The following is a 16,013-nucleotide window of genomic DNA, read 5'->3' as shown; positions in this document are numbered from 1 at the left end:
TCAGTCCAGGTTTTATATGTATATTTAATCACTAATGTACATCAGGATTTAAAAAAAACACACTTCTGGCAGGCAGAAAAATAAGACAACACCACAATTTTGCGGGCAAGACCTCCAAAATGGAGTTGCAGACCGGTTTTAAAACTAGATTTTCCCTTTCTGATATATGCCACTGTAGTGCACTGCTTCATGACTAATGTTCATGTGAGCGAGAGAGAGAGAGAAGGAGCAAGTTAGCTTTGCAGACGGACTGTGGGCATCTTTTCAGTAGTCCATTCAATGGATTTGTACGTGTGTGTGTGTGTATTGTGTGTGTGATGTGTGTTGTGTGTGTTTAACAGTAACTAGGTCCGGTGTCTTAGATTAGTTCTTATTGGCAGTGTGGTGTCTATCCAGTTATTTGGGTTTTGGATCATGGAGGTCCACACGGCGACCTCCTCTTCTGTGGAGTCCATCCAGGGGACAGCTTCACCGTAGCTCTGGCCTGCCATAAACACACACACCCCTGTGTTACACTTGTAAGGACATGGCCACAACAAACACAATTTGACATGTCCTCTAACTTGAAGTGAGATCTGCAAGTCAGTCCCCACATGACACAGATCCTACCAAATCTTATTCTCGCCAGACAAAAGGAAGAAAAAAAAACATCTTTCATTCACACAATGGGTGAACACACACACACACACACACACACACACACACACACACACACACACACACACACACACACACACACACACACACACACACACACACACACAGGTCAAAAATATTAATACGGGGCCATCTGGGTAGTGTAGTGGTCTATTCCATTGCCTACCAACATGGGGATCGCTGGTTCGATTCCCCGTGTTACCTCCAGCTTGGTCAGGGGTTCCCACAGACACAATTGGCGGTGTCTGCGGGTGGGAAGCCGGATGTGAATATGTGTCCTGGCTGCTGCACTAGTGCCTCCTCGGGTCAGTTGGGGGACTGGGGGGAAATAGCATGACCCTCCCACGTGCTATGTCCCCCTGGCGAAATTCCTCACTGTCAGGTGAAAAGAAGCGGCTGTTGACTCCACATGTATCGGAGGGGGCATGTGGTAATCTGCAGCCCTCCCCGGATCGGCAGATGGGGTGGCGCAGCGACCCATATGGCTCGGAAGAGTGGGGTAATTGGATGGGTACAATTGGGGGGAAATTCCAAAAAAAGAAAGATTCATACTAGTTTTTGTATGAAGCAACTGTGTTATTGTGTGTCTGTGGATGATCATATATCGATGTTCAAAGTTGTGGTTGCAGTGTAAGGGTGAAAACCTACAACCTTCTTTGTCCATTAGGGGGAGTGATGTCTTAAGTTTTCTTGTAAAGTGTGTGTGTGTGTGTGTGTGTGTGTCTCTCTCTCTCTCTCTCTCTCTCTCTCTCTCTCTCTCTCTCTCTCTCTCTCTCTCTCTCTCTTACCTATTCCAGGGCTGAGGCGTATCCCACCCAGGGGCTGTGTCTTCAGGCCATCTCTCTGCCAGACGGTCATCTCAGCACAGGCCTCATTCAGGTCAGCGGTCTGGAAGCCATCGTACACCATGGTGTGGTTGTACGTGGGGCTGATGGAGCGCTTTACCACCCGTGTCTTCTGACCACTCTGCCGGCTGGTGTCTGGGAGGATGTAGCTGGTGGGGTGGACACTACAACTGTGACTGCAGTCCAAGCATGACTCAAACAGGAAAAAAAAAATAGTTGCTTCGAACCCGATGAAAGGCATCAAAAGTCCATTTAAGCCCTGACTAAGCTTGGAGGCGACACGTTCACTGCCTGCACTGGTTTCTGTGAAACAAGCCCTAAACAAGACTTAAAAGGGCAAGGTAACAAAGGCATTAGTAATTAAATGACCCCGGCGATCTAGGACCCAAGCACGGCCATGGCAGCCTTTCTTCCCTTTCAGCTGCAGGAAGAACAGACCGCTGCTGCACAGACAGTCGGTCAATGTGCGGGGACTTTCAATAAGTAGTCTAAAGGAGAAAACAAGCACAGAAGGCTAACCTGTTGGCCCTGCAATTCCTTGCTTTAGCTTTACATGCCGACAAAAGCCTCATTTTCCTGTTTAATCGCTTCATGTTTTTTCCTTTTTGCAAGTTCAAGCTGGACATGGAACTGGTGCAGCGAGGTGAACGGGCAAGAAAAGCAGGAATGGAATGAACACCAAAGTTACAAACCAAAGTGGGTTTTTTTGGCATACTATACTGATCCCTGTAGGGAAATTCCCCTCTGCATTTAACACATCCTAGCTGTGTAGCTAGGAGCAGCGGGCAGCCACCGTGTAGCGCCCGGGGACTCCCTCCCGTTCTTCTTTCCATTGCCTCGGTCAGGGGCACAGACAGTATAAACCCCATAAGCCATGCATGTCTTATTGATGGCGAGGGAAACCGGAGCACCCGGAGAAAACTCACCGCAGACACGGGGGAGAACATGCAAACTCCACACAGAAAGGACGACCTGGGATGACCCTCAAGGTTGGACAACCCCAGGGTTCGAACCCAGGACCTTCCTGCTGTGAGGCAGGAAGGTCCTGGGTTGTGTTAAAACTCAGTGAAACACTACCGACGAGGCATTTGCATGCGCAATTCATTGCAATCATCCTTTCCGCTTTGCTCGGCGACCTCTTGGAAGCGTTAAATTATGCGATAGATTTCGTGCAGGAAAGTTACATTTCATTAACTTCATGGACGGGAGGGAAGTGAGGGATCGAGGGAATGTAAATGCTTCCTTCATTAAAACAAAATGGAACAGAACCCCAGTTTGACTGTCAGCCCTATTTCATCTGAGCGTTTCGGGGATATGATTTGCATTTGAATTAGAGTGGAATTAAGATGTATGTTAATCTGCCATGGCAACAAGTCCTGTTGGACTGGGGCGAGGCAGCGGGCCTCCACCTCTGCCTCACCTTCTGACAAAGGAGTCCACGGCACCGCCTTTGTTGGAAAGGAGACCTTGTGCCTCCCGCAGCCAGATATGAAGCTCTCCAGTAAGAGGCAGTCCACTACCTTTGATACATGCAAAACACACACACACACACACACAAATTCCTTCATGCTTTGATCACTTTGTGTCCTTATTTATGTGTGTGTGTGTGTGTGTGTGTGTGTGAGAGAGAGACTGAGTGCGGCGCTCCGCTCACCCTCAGATCCCTCTGGGACGAATTTAACAGAGAGCAAGATGGTCCCACGACTACTAATGGAGTCTGGAGTAAGCTGAACCTGGGGGGGGGGGAGACAGAGACAGAAGAGAGGGAGACGGGGCAGCCAGACAGAGGGATCGTGAACGGAGGAAGAAACAGATTCGGGTTATGTAAAACCTTAGTTAAGATTCAAGGCATGTCCTCCTCTACATTGATGCAGACAGAGAGTGCAGCCACTCGCTCCCTCCACAACCCATCTTACAACTCCGCCATACGGCTGCAGAACCCGATGACAGCAGATAAGCGCGAAGCGAACAAAGTCATGTGACATGAATATTTGATATTCGAGCGCATGCTAATTCGAGGGAGCTTCTATGCGTCTTTATTCATCCTGTGTGCATTCATGACCGTCATCTCCCATGTGCTCCTCCCTTACCCGGGGCTGCAGGTCCTGCCATACGGGATGTGTGGCGGTCCAGTCCCAGAGGCCGAGGCCCACCTCCACCTCCCCCAGGAACACATTCTTCCCTAGGGGCTTGGCGTGCCACACAGACAGGTTCAAAGTCCGGCCCTGAATCTCCCCCTGTCGCATCTTATACTGAAATAAAAGTCAGTACCGGTTTGTTAAGTACAGTGGGCGCACAAGGGATCGGACATTGTTCACAGGTGGTGACACAATGCATGACAGTAACACAACACAAAGTTGACACACTGGGTGCACAACAAAATATAACCAGATATCACATAGCTGTAGGAATATGGTGAGAGCAAATAGCATTATAATAATAATAATCATTACATTTATATAGCACTTTTCTAGACACTCAAAGCGCTTCACATTGAAGGAGGTAACTCATTTTAACCACCACCAATGTGTAGCACCACCTGGGTGATGCACGGCAGCCATTTTGCACCAGAACTCTTACCACACATTAGCTTGAGGTGGAGAGGGAGGAATCACTGAGCCAATTACACAGGGGATGATTAGCTGGCCAGACGGAGACAGCCAGGTTGGGAACTTTGCCAGGACACCGGGGGACCCCCTACTGTTTGCGATAAGTGCCGTGGGCTCTTTAATGACCACAGTGAGTCAGGACCTCAGTTTAATGTCTCATCCGAAGGAGGGCATCTCCTACAGTGTCCCCGTCACTGCACTGGGGTATTGGGATTTGATATTTGTTGTTGTTTTTTTTTATTAGGACCAGAGGGAAGACTGCCCCCTACTGGCCCACCAACACCACTTCCAGGAGCAACTCAGTTTTCCCGGGAGGTCTCCCATCCAAGTACTGGCCAAGCCCACACCTGCTTAGCTTCCATCATTTGGCAGAGTCAAATACGTACATGTTACATGTTGTACATGTGGGAATGGCTGCCGGCATAGCATTATGAGTAATGTGTGCGATGTATATGCAATATATTTATGTTACGTATACTGTAGCATCAAACAGAGGGCCTTTTTTGATTTGTAAGTAAGCAGTGACTGTGAGAGCAGGAGTGGTGTTTCCTCACTCGAAGCGTCTGGTCGTAGACCGGGTTTAACGTCCTCCTCTTCACTGATGTTTTCTTCTTACTGTGAGCCGACTTATCGGGCAAGAGATAGGTTTTTACATACCTGAAAACAAAAGCACACACACACACACACACACACACACGCACACATATATATATATACATACAGTGCATCCGGAAAGTATTCACACCCCTTCACTTTCCCCACAATTTGTTATGTTACAGCCTTATTCCAAAATGGATTAAATTCCTTTTTTTCTCATCAGTCTACATACAATACCCCATAATGACAAAGCGAAAAAGGTTTTGTAGAAAGTTTTGCAAATTTATTAAAAATAAAAAACTGAAATATTGCATGTACATAAGTATTCACACCTTTTACTCAGTACTTGGTTGAGGCACCCTTGGCAGCGATTACAGCCTCAAGTCTTCTTGGGTATGAAGCTACAAGCTTGGCACACCTATATTTGGGGTATTTCTCCCATTCTTCTCTTCAGATCCTCTCGAGCTCTGTAGGGTTAGATGGGGAGCATTGCTGCACAGCTATTTTCAGGTCTTTCCAGAGATGTTCAATGGGGTTCAAGTCTGGGCTCTGGCTGGGCCACTCAAGGACATTCACAGACTTGTCCCGAAGCCACTCCTTTGTTGTCTTGGCTGTGGGCTTAGGGTCGTTGTCGTGTTGAAAGGTAAACCTTCGCCCCAGTCTGAGGTCCTGAGCGCTCTGGAGCAGGTTTTCATCAAGGATCTCTCTGTACTTTGCTCCATTCATCTTTCCCTCGATCCTGACTAGTCTCCCAGTTCCTGCCGCTGAAAAACATCCCCACAGCATGATGCTGCCACCACCATGCTTCACGGTAGGGATGGTATTAGCAAGGTGATGAGAGGTGCCTGGTTTCCTCCACACGTGACATTTGGCATTCAGGCCAAGGAGTTCAATCTTGGTTTCATCAGACCAGAGAATCTTGTTTCTCATGGTCTGAGAGTCCTTTAGGTGCTTTCTGGCCAAATCCAAGCGGGCTATCATGTGCCTTTTACTGAGCAGAGGCTTCCGTCTGGCCACTCTACCGTAAAGGACTGATTGGTAGAGTGTTGCAGAGATGGTTGTCCTTCTGGAAGGTTCTCCCATCTCCACAGAGGAACGCTGGAGCTCTGTCAGAGTGACCATCGGGTTCTTGGTCACCTCCCTGACCAAGGCCCTTCTCCCCTGATTGCTCAGTTTGGCTGGGCGGCCAGCTCTAGGAAGAGTCCTGGTGGATCCAAACATCTTCCATTTACGAATGATGGAGACCACTGTGCTCTTTGGGACCTTCAAAGCTGTAGAAATTTTTTGTACCCTTCCCCAGATCTGTGCCTTGATACAATCCAGTCTCGGAGGTCCACAGACAATTCCTTTGACTTCATGGCTTGGTTTCTGCTCTGACATGCACTGTCAACAGTGGGACCTTATATAGACAGGTGTGTGCCTTTCCAAATCATGTCCAATCAATTGAATTTACTAGAGGTGGACTCCAATCAAGATGTAGAAACATCTCAAGGATGATCAGTGGAAACAGGATGAACCTGAGCTCAATTGTGAGTGTCATAGCAAAGGGTGTGAATACTTATGTACATGCAATATTTCAGTTTTTTATTTTTAATAAATTTGCAAAAATTTCTACAAAACCTTTTTCGCTTTGTCATTATGGGGTATTGTGTGTAGATTGATGAGAAAAAAAAGGAATTTAATCCATTTTGGAATAAGGCTGTAACATAACAAAATGTGGGGAAAGTGAAGGGGTGTAAACACTTTCCGGATGCACTGTATATCTTAAAAACAACATGAAATGGCATTCAGAGCCTATCTTGCTTCTGTAATTTCATGTATTTTCAAGCAAAACAGGATATTAGGGCAGGACAAAACATAGGGAAGGCTCTGATTTGATCCTTCAGGATCTGACTGTTGTGCAACTGATGGGATTAGATGATTAGAAATGAATGAATGATGCTAGCTGAACTGACCCGATCAGGGGGTGGGCAGAGATCTGCAGAGAAGGATGGGAGAAATACCCCAAATATAGGTGTGCCAAGCTTGTAGCTGCATACCCAAGAAGACTTGAGGCTGTAATCGCTGCTAAGGGTGCCTCAACCAAGTACTGAGTGAATACTTATGTACATGCAATATTTCAGTTTTTTATCTTTAATAAATTTGCAAAAATTTCTACAAAACCTTTTTCGCTTTGTCATTATGGGGTATTGTGTGTAGATTGATGAGGAAAAAGAAGGAATTTAATCCATTTTGGAATAAGGTTGTAAGATAACAAAATGTGGGGAAAGTGAAGGGGTGTGAATACTTTCCGGATGCACTGTATATATATGCTCTCTCTCAGGTTTGGCTGACAGATTCTGAATTTACGTTTTGTCGGTGTGAAATGATTTGCATGCAAAATGCACACACACACACGCACACACACACACACACACACACACACACACACACACACACACTGCGACTCACGGGTCAGAGCGGTTCTTGCGTGCTGCAGCAAGGCCCTCACAGCGGTACACCCGCACATGTAGTTCCTCCTTCTCCGTTTCATATACCAATGAGAACTGGACACGGCCTTTTACCTCCACCACGCCAAACTCCCCGGAGCTGAACAGGCTCATCATGCTTCCGCTGAGCTACAAGACACACACACACACACACACACACACACACACACACACACACACACACAAAATGGAGTCTACGTCATTGACTTGAGCTGATTCATCTTGCGTCAGAAGCACTGTCAGTTAATCAGTAGTAGGTGTGTGTGTGTGTGTGTGTATGTACACACATACCTTGTAGCTGGACTGAAGGCTGACAGAGCTGGCTGTTTTGAGATGAGCTCGATCCAGCTCTGTCTCACCACTGGACACTGAATCAGTGTCTCCACCACGACCGTCAGAGTCTTCCTACACACACACACACACACCCCTATATTGTTATCAGATGGCGTATACACTCACAATATTATTGATTATTTTGTGCATATGCCATTTTTTTGCCATCTTCTAAAGCTGTCATGTGACCATTTCATGCCCTGTATCATGTGACCACTAAGAAGCCCTATATAAATCACATGCTATTAGTTACACGCATGCTCTGATGAAGGCCTGTAGCAGTAGGCCGAAACGTTAGCATGTTTTGCTGGCCAAAATAAATTGGTGGAAATGAGGCACTGCCCCAGTCCTTTTTGAAATTGGTGAGCGCTACCCTACATCCTTGGATGTGGTTCTTTGAAGAACTGGTTTGTCTTTCGTTTGCTCTGTAAGAGACAAGCCGTTTCCACCAACTTCATCTGCAGAAACATCTTCAGCTAAGCGGTGCCGTGACAGGGAGAGGAATACCTGGCCAACACAAAGCAGTTAATCTTTCATGGACGGGGATAATTTGTGTTGCTGTGTGCTGTAATCACCTCTGTTTCCTCTTGGAGGCCATTACACTCGCTGGTGTGCGCTAGCAGAGGAGAGAAATGAGTCAGTGTGAGGAAGAGAGCGAGATGGAAAGGAGGCGAGAGGGAGAAAATGTCTCATACCTGCGGCTGAGGAGCAGTCAGCGCTGTTCTGCTGATGCTGTAATTGGAGGACAATGTGAGGAAAATATCTTCGACTGTTTTCTAATCATGGAAAAACAAAGACACACACACAAACCTGCGTTGTTGGGCTCTTTGTTCTGGGTGTGGGCATTGGTGCAATATGTTCCTGAAAACTGAAAAACACAGCATGCGGTCCGATTAGAAAAGAGAGTCCCAGACTCCAGACCCAGAGTGACAGAGCCTTTGCAGTTGCTGCCCCTGATCTCTGGAACAACTTACCAATACACATAAGATCTGCTCAGATCCTAGAGACTTTTAAATCTTGGTTAAAGACCTACCTCTTCTCGCTGGCATTCAATTCAAGTTGAGCTAGACACTGTGATTTTATTGTGGAAATATACTTTTACGCTTGTGTTTTATTGTTTATATTTTAATTCCTTTATTTTACTTTTAAATGTATTTTTATATTCATATGTGTTACTTATTTTACATTGTATTTTAAGCTTGTGCAGCACTTTGGTTCAACTGTGGTTGTTTTAAATGTGCTATCAAATCAAATCAAATCAATATAAATAAACTTGACTTGACTTGACAGACCTTTCAATTTCTTTTTCTTTTTTTTTTGGGAGGGGGGGTTCCCCTGTTTTTCACCCCAGTTGTACCCAGCCAATTACCCCACTCTTCCGAGCCGTCCTGGTCGCTGCTCCACCCCCTCTGCTGATCCAGGGAGGGCTGCAGACTACCGCATGCCTCCTCCAATACATGTGGAGTTGCCCGACCAACCAGAGGAGGCACTAGTGCAACGACCAGGACACATACCCACATCCAGCTTCCCACCAGCAGACACAGCCAATTGTGTCTGTAGGGACGCCTGACCAAAATGGGGGTAGCACAAGGATTCGAACCGGCAATCCCCGTGTCAGGAGGCAACGGAATAGACGCTATGCTATCCGGACATCCAGACCTTTCTATAGTAATCATGCTATCCTTCTCAAAGAACGCCTCACAAACCCTCTTTTTTCCTCTCTCTTTGCCTTGGTGTCCTCCAGTCTTCCCTCAACCCCAGGCAAGGGGCTGCTGCGGGGGCTTGGAGATGGCATTTGCTCTGCACCTCCATTGAACAGTCCTGCCAGAGGCACATCTGTGGACAGAAGGTTACAGCGGCAACAGCCAAAGAATCGTCACTGGGATATCGCTGTGACATGATCACAACTACCACGTGCACTTCATCACAACAACAGCACCCTGCTAGCTGACGTCCAACCTTTGGCCTTTGTCCTCCGGCGGCGTATGGAGGCACGGACAAGGTCACAGCCCTGCTTCCAGTCACGATGGTGCTTACTGCGCTCCTCGCTGAACCAAGTTCCCGACAGAGAACGCAGACGGATCGGGTCCGTTTCCTTCTGCTGTAATGTCCTGTTGGGGGGAGGACAAATGTCTTCAAAAAGTAAACGTTTCAGGAATTTGGCATCATTTGACTCATTTATTTATTTATTTATTTTGGACCACTCCCCCCCCCCTTTTTTTTTTTGTTTTCCTCTCCCAATTGTATCCAGCCAATTACCCACTCTTCCAACCGGTCCTGGTTGCTGCTCCACCCCCTCTGCCGATCCAGGGAGGGCTGGAGACTACCACATGCCTCCTCCGATACATGTCGTCAGCCGCTTCTTTTCACCTGACAGTGAGGAGTTTCGCCAGGGGGACGTAGCGTGTGGGAGGATCACACTATTCCCCCCAGTTCCCCCTCCCCCCTGAAAAGGCGCCCCGATCGACCAGAGGAGGCGCTAGTGCAGCAACCAGGACACATACCCACATCCGGCTTCCCACCCGCAGACACGGCCAACTGTGTCTGTAGGGATGCCCGACCAAGCCGGAGGTAACACGGGGATTTGATCTGCGTGATCCCCGTGTTGGTAGGCAACGGAATAGACTGCTATACTACCCAGATGCCCAATTTGGCTTCATTTGAGTCATTTAAATGCTGTAATCACTGTTGCCATCATTGGCTAGACCGGGTACAATGAGGTCACATGTGTTGAGGGGGGGTAAAAAGTATCTTACAATATATAGAAGTTTTACAAACTGTGACAGTGTGCTTTGTGAACAAACTAATTCATGCATGAATAAACACAATATGGATGGCCTGGCAGCCTGTCCAGGGTGTCTCCCCACCTGCCACCCTATGACCACTGGGATAGGCTCCAGTATCCCCATGACCCTGAGAGCAGGACAAGCGGTTTGGATAATAGATGGATGAACATGAAATAAAATGAAAACGGTAAAAATGACAACCCAAATTAAGGCGTCCCTACAGACACAATTAGCTGTGTCTGCGGGTGGGAAGCCAGATGTGCGTATGTGTCCTGGTCGCTGCACTAGCACCTCCTCTGGTCGGTCAGGGCACCTGTTCAAGGGGGAGGGGGAACTGGGGGGAATAGTGTGATCCTCCCATGTGCTATGTCCCCCTGGAGAAATTCCTCACTGTCAGGTGAAAAGAAGCGGCTGGCGACCCCACATGTAGTGGAGGAGACGTGGTAGTCTGCAGCCCTCCCCGGATCGGCAAGGGGCATGGACCAGTGACCAGGACGGCTCGGAAGAGTGGGGTAATTTGCCGGATACAACTAGGGAGAAAAGGGGGGGGGGTGTTTCCATAAATGAGTCTGAAAGGTGATTCTGATTTGCCTCGCCTGAGCTCTGGTAGGATGTTTTGAAGCCCCAGGAGCCCTGAAAGCAAAGAGACGGCCACCTTTCATCTTTGGAAGACGCACAGGGCCTGAGTCCGATCCAAAACGGGGTTAATGCTGAGGTGCAAGCGAGCCAGAACCCCACTGCACCTCAACATTTATCACTATAATCTTAAAATCAATCATTTTACTATGTGGCAATTACTGTAGAGTAGCCAAACTGTGCTCGATGTGATTTGGGTAAGAGCTTTGCTGCTGCATTTTGTATTGGCTGCAACCTGGAGATTGACCTCTGACTAAAGTCAGTACAGGGGGAATTACAGTAAGCTAAAATGTGTAGAGATCATTACGTCTACGAGGGCAGCTAAGGGCATATTTTCAACTGCAGGAAGCAGGGCTCAATAAGCATGCCCATATTTTCAGACCAGATGTCTAATATCACACCCAGATTGCCTGCCACAGGTCTATCATTGATGAATATGCTTCCCCGATATCGTCTTGAATGTGGTTAATGGAGTTGTAGGACAGATTGTGTGATGCTTTAAATTACCCAGAGCTTTGATTGATGGACTTCCTGTGGAGTTCTCTGAGCCCCCCCCCCCCAAAAAAAACTGCAGGTCTGAGATTTCTTTTAACAGCCTTCTCACTGATAGCATTAATCGACACTGTTCGATGAGATCGTGTACCTAAAAGTGATGAAAAATAGTCACCTCTCACCTTACACGGCCCTCATCGAGGCGACGCAACTCAGAGTCACGGATCAAAACTTCCAGGATGGAGGCCTGCTCCTCGTCTGTGAGGTGGCTCAGGTCAAGAGAGTCGGCCTCTCCTCCCTCCATGTCTGATGATGGGAAAGCACCTAGAAGGAGACCACCGCCAGGTCGTGAAGACCACCCAAAACAAGCTTTAGCGAAAGAGGAACGCGAAGGCCATCCTGTGTGTACTGTCGGTGCTCTTCAAAAAGCAATTGCTGTATATGAATAAAACATATGAATATAATAAATGCTGTACATTAATAAACATGTATTAAAGCTTATTCATTTAAGACTGTAAGTCACAATGAAAACGTAAACCCTGTTTAGCATCGCACCGTTGATAGCTCTGCCATCAGTGAAGTTGTGCAACATGATGGATGATTTTTCTAACCGTTTTTCACTGAGTATTTTTCAGATATTATATCATCCATCCATCCAGCTGACACACACACACACACACACACACACACACACACACACACACACACACACACACACACACACACACACACACACACACACACACACACACACATTCACACCTAGGGACAATTTAGTACGGCGATTCACCTGACCTACATGTCTTTGGACTGTGGGAGGAAACCAGAGTACCCGGAGGAAACCCACACAGACACAGGGAGAACATGCAAACTCCACACAGAGGATGACCTGGGATGACCCCCAAGGTTGGACTACCCCAGGGCTTGAACCCAGGACCTTCTTGCTGTGAGGCAACCGCGCTAACAACTGCGCCACCGTGCATCACTGAACGTCAAAAAGCAGAGAAAGACTGATATGATGAACTATTTCCAGCTAAACTATTTTGTAGCCCTGTAGGTGCCTGGTACTCCGCCTGCACACCACAGGCGGTGCCAGGGAGGGGCGGGTGGGGTGTGTGTGCTGTAGCTCTCCCTAAGACAGCCATAGCACCCCCCCTCAAGAAATTTCTGCAGTTTATTTATAATTCTTAATGTGTAAATATTATAATTCATAATTTGAATAAATACATTAATAAAACAAGCTGAATATTTTTGGACTAAAAAACATAAAGCTAACGCAGGTGATCTGATTCAGCCAATAGGGGTGACACACATTAAACTTTTGACATTACTTCCATTTCCAGTTAGCCAAAGCACAATTTTTTGGGGGGTAACTTGATTTGTTATGAAGATGTCTAATGGTAAGTGCATGGGGTTTTTTTCTCCCTCTGCTGCCTCTCATAAATTGAATGCATTTGGCGGTTGGGGCACAAATTCTGACATCTTACAGTTATCTCTATGTGACGCTCATTCATATCACATCAAGTCTATGGGACAGAATACTGTCGCTTCAGAAGTGGAGGTGTTGGTAACTGGCAGCAGGAGTTTGTGACCTCAGAATCGGAGGCTGAAATGTGCACAAACCTGTGACTGCTGCTTGCTGCTTGTGTGCAAGCCCTGTCTGCGGCATAATTGTGTGAAATGTTATATTCTGAGGTGTGTTTACGTAGGTAGACCTGTGAACCTTACATCTATACCCCTTGAGCTGAGTATCTCGCCTTTGCATTTACACAAAGTGATATTGTACACTGCGTGTGTGCACGCGTGCGTCTACCCGCGTCCGGGGTGCTGCAGTACAAATTAACCTATGGAGCGTCCCTCACTGAAAAGTCGAGCAACCCGCCGCTGCTGCACACTATGCCATGGATTCATGTGGCACAATGACTTTTTTTTTTTACTGCCTAACAGCCCCCTCTTTCTTATCACTCTCCACCGTGGGCCGTTATAACGGATATGCACACAACGATAACCCGACGAACACACACCCGTGTGCGCGTCCAAACCCGCAATACCAAATGTCTAACAGGTGCAGGGCCGCTCACCTCTGGGGGAATTTGCGCATGCGCGAACTTTTTGTCGCTAAAGTCTGTTTGGAGAGGCGCGTTTGGCAAACAGGATGTGACTGCAATAACCACAAGAGAGCTTTCACAACTTTACTCCTACGCTAAACAACAAACACTCGGCGGCGCTTCGACTGTCAGGCTCGTTTAACATCGCCAAGGTGTGTCCTTATTCGCGATTATACGTGAGGTCTAGCAACGAGAGAGGTCTGCGCACCCATCACCCATCACACACACACACACACACACACACACACACACACACACACAGCACAGCACAGCGAGTGAGAGAGGGCACACCTGTCGACCCTTTCTTAACCTCCCCCACCCCCGTTCTCGGATCAAAGGGTTTAGCGATCGACTTTTTCCACCTTCGTAAAAACGCGACGGTGACCCTCGAGTGTTGTATTACCTTGCGTCAAAGCGTCCAAAAGTTTAGTCCATGGGAAGTTCAGAAGTCCATGGGAAGTGTTGCCGCGCTGTGAAAACTTGCCCCTTGTTGTGAATCAGCGCCGTCCTCAGTCAGGCTGACTGACACACACGGTCTGCTGGGTAAACTGCGTGAACACGCCCTCCCCGGCTTGAACTCAGCTGGGAGCAAAACATGAGTGGGAGAGAGAGAGAGAGAGAGAGAGAGAGACTGTGTGTAGTCGAGAGAGAGAGAGGATGTGTGTGTAAGTCAGTCAGGGTTTGGTATGTTGTGTCCAGCTGGGTGAAACGGCGCACACACACGGATGTTTTAGGTTTGGGTGGAGGGATTAAACTTTCTGTGGTTGCACACACCTGCTAAACACACACGCAGACAAGCTACACGGCTGCTTTACCCTACACACACACACACACACACACACACACACACACACACACACACACACACACACACACACACACACACACACACACACGTGTCTCTGTGACTGCATTGGAAGAAAGGGGAGAAAGAGACACCCGTCAGTGGGTGAAGCCAGCCTAAACGTATTTCTGTACTTGTGTAACTGGTTATTTTCCTGCCCGGTGCGGGATTCGATGCGGCGTGTACTGCACCACAAGGCGACATCACTAACCGCTCGGCCAAAGGGTCAGGCCCGTTAGCTAGGGGCTAACGTGTCTTATTAGTAGTTTACACTTGTATCTGTGAGCTGAACTTCTTTTTCTCCATAGAAGCAACACTTGTGTGTGTGTGTCTGTGGGGGGGGGGGCGCTGGGAGATGGAAAGTTCAGCTAGAGAAAGACCTGTATTCAGGCTTTTGTCAGCAGTCTTGGACGACAGCCACGCCTGCTGGCATGTCCGCGCCAAGTTGGGATCCTTTATGTCGGCTCGGTCAAGCAATTATACCCTGGGTGAGCGGGTCGCACGTCCACCCGGCCGCCATCCATCCACCCTGGCTGCACTCTGGCCTGTGGACTTTAACGGGCAGCAGGCGGTTCGTACCTCCAGGTCCTGTACCTGCTCCCTTGGTCGCACCCAGATTACAATCATATCGACTCGTTTACTTTGGCGTCATTCTGCACTTGAGCAAACATGCATCATCCAAGATTTGTGCAAGCCTCTTATCTAGGGTTGCATTGTGCACACATCCTTACCTACACAGGAGAACAAATCCATGCGCACACATACAAAGACAGGTACAGTTAATTCTTCAAAGTGTGAGTTTATTCAAGATGGCTGCCATGTCAAACTGTTTTTTGTTTTTTGTTTTTTTTATTCAAGTGACATCATGGATGCAAAGCACCACACCCGTAGCAAACCAGTTCAGCTGCACCAGCATGGGGGAGGAAACCGGATTGCATCAAATCACGTTGTCATGTCGAGACAGGATGAGGCTTGTTGGTACACGAGAAAACACAAACACGCGGGGAGAAAGCAGGGCGTATGGGAAGCCTTCACAACGTTTCATCTCGGTTCGAGATGCTGCAAAACTTGACAACATGCTCGCTTGTTGGCAGGGTGGCTGATCTTGTGTCTATGGGAGGTCGTGTTGTTGAACGAGATTTTTCGAATCGAGTTGTGTTTAGACTCCGTCTGTACAGTCAGCGTATATGTACAGCTGTGTTGCATAGGTTTAAGCTGTTTGATTGAATGATTGTGAGCAGAACTGGGCAGGATCCACGTGGTTTGTCTGTGTATAATACCCCATTGACGCTTGGATGCTTGTCCTATACACTGTCCAGAAACATCACTAATAAGGACTACACTTCCCCACTAACAGGGACAAGACAGGACCGTATCTGTCACATCCGGTTCTGCTGCTGCTCTGTCTGCGATTATCTGCCACACAAGCGTCTGAGGGAACAAAAAAAAACCAAAGCATTGAAAATACCGTACCCCCCCCCCCTTTTTTTTCCCTTCCCAGTTGTACCTGGCAAATCACCCCACCCTTCCAAGCCGTCCTGGTCGCTGCTCCAACCCCTCTGCCCAGCCGGGGAGGGCTGCTTTTCGCTTGACAGTGAGGAGTTTCGCCAGGTGGAC

The 16,013-nt window shown here is 47.8% G+C and overlaps 1 protein-coding gene across 1 annotated transcript; it reads right to left on the bottom strand.

The window, feature by feature from the left end:
- Positions 1–4: 4 nt before the first annotated feature.
- sytl1 (synaptotagmin-like 1) lies at positions 5–14,049 on the bottom strand. Its single transcript, XM_056298521.1, has 15 exons — positions 13,956–14,049; positions 11,627–11,768; positions 9,490–9,641; positions 9,237–9,366; positions 8,341–8,398; positions 8,226–8,262; positions 8,106–8,146; positions 7,489–7,602; positions 7,160–7,326; positions 4,666–4,768; positions 3,593–3,754; positions 3,157–3,235; positions 2,923–3,022; positions 1,446–1,651; positions 5–484 (listed from the first exon to the last, which is right to left on the bottom strand). The coding sequence occupies exons 2-15, from the start codon at positions 11,746–11,748 to the stop codon at positions 345–347; spliced, it is 1,611 nt and encodes a 536-aa protein (XP_056154496.1). The 5' UTR covers positions 11,749–11,768; positions 13,956–14,049; the 3' UTR covers positions 5–344.
- Positions 14,050–16,013: the final 1,964 nt, after the last annotated feature.

Source organism: Lampris incognitus, chromosome 18, assembly GCF_029633865.1.
Source record: "Lampris incognitus isolate fLamInc1 chromosome 18, fLamInc1.hap2, whole genome shotgun sequence".
Taxonomy (NCBI): Eukaryota; Metazoa; Chordata; class Actinopteri; order Lampriformes; family Lampridae; genus Lampris; species Lampris incognitus.
This window is presented reverse-complemented; position numbering and strand designations above follow the sequence as displayed.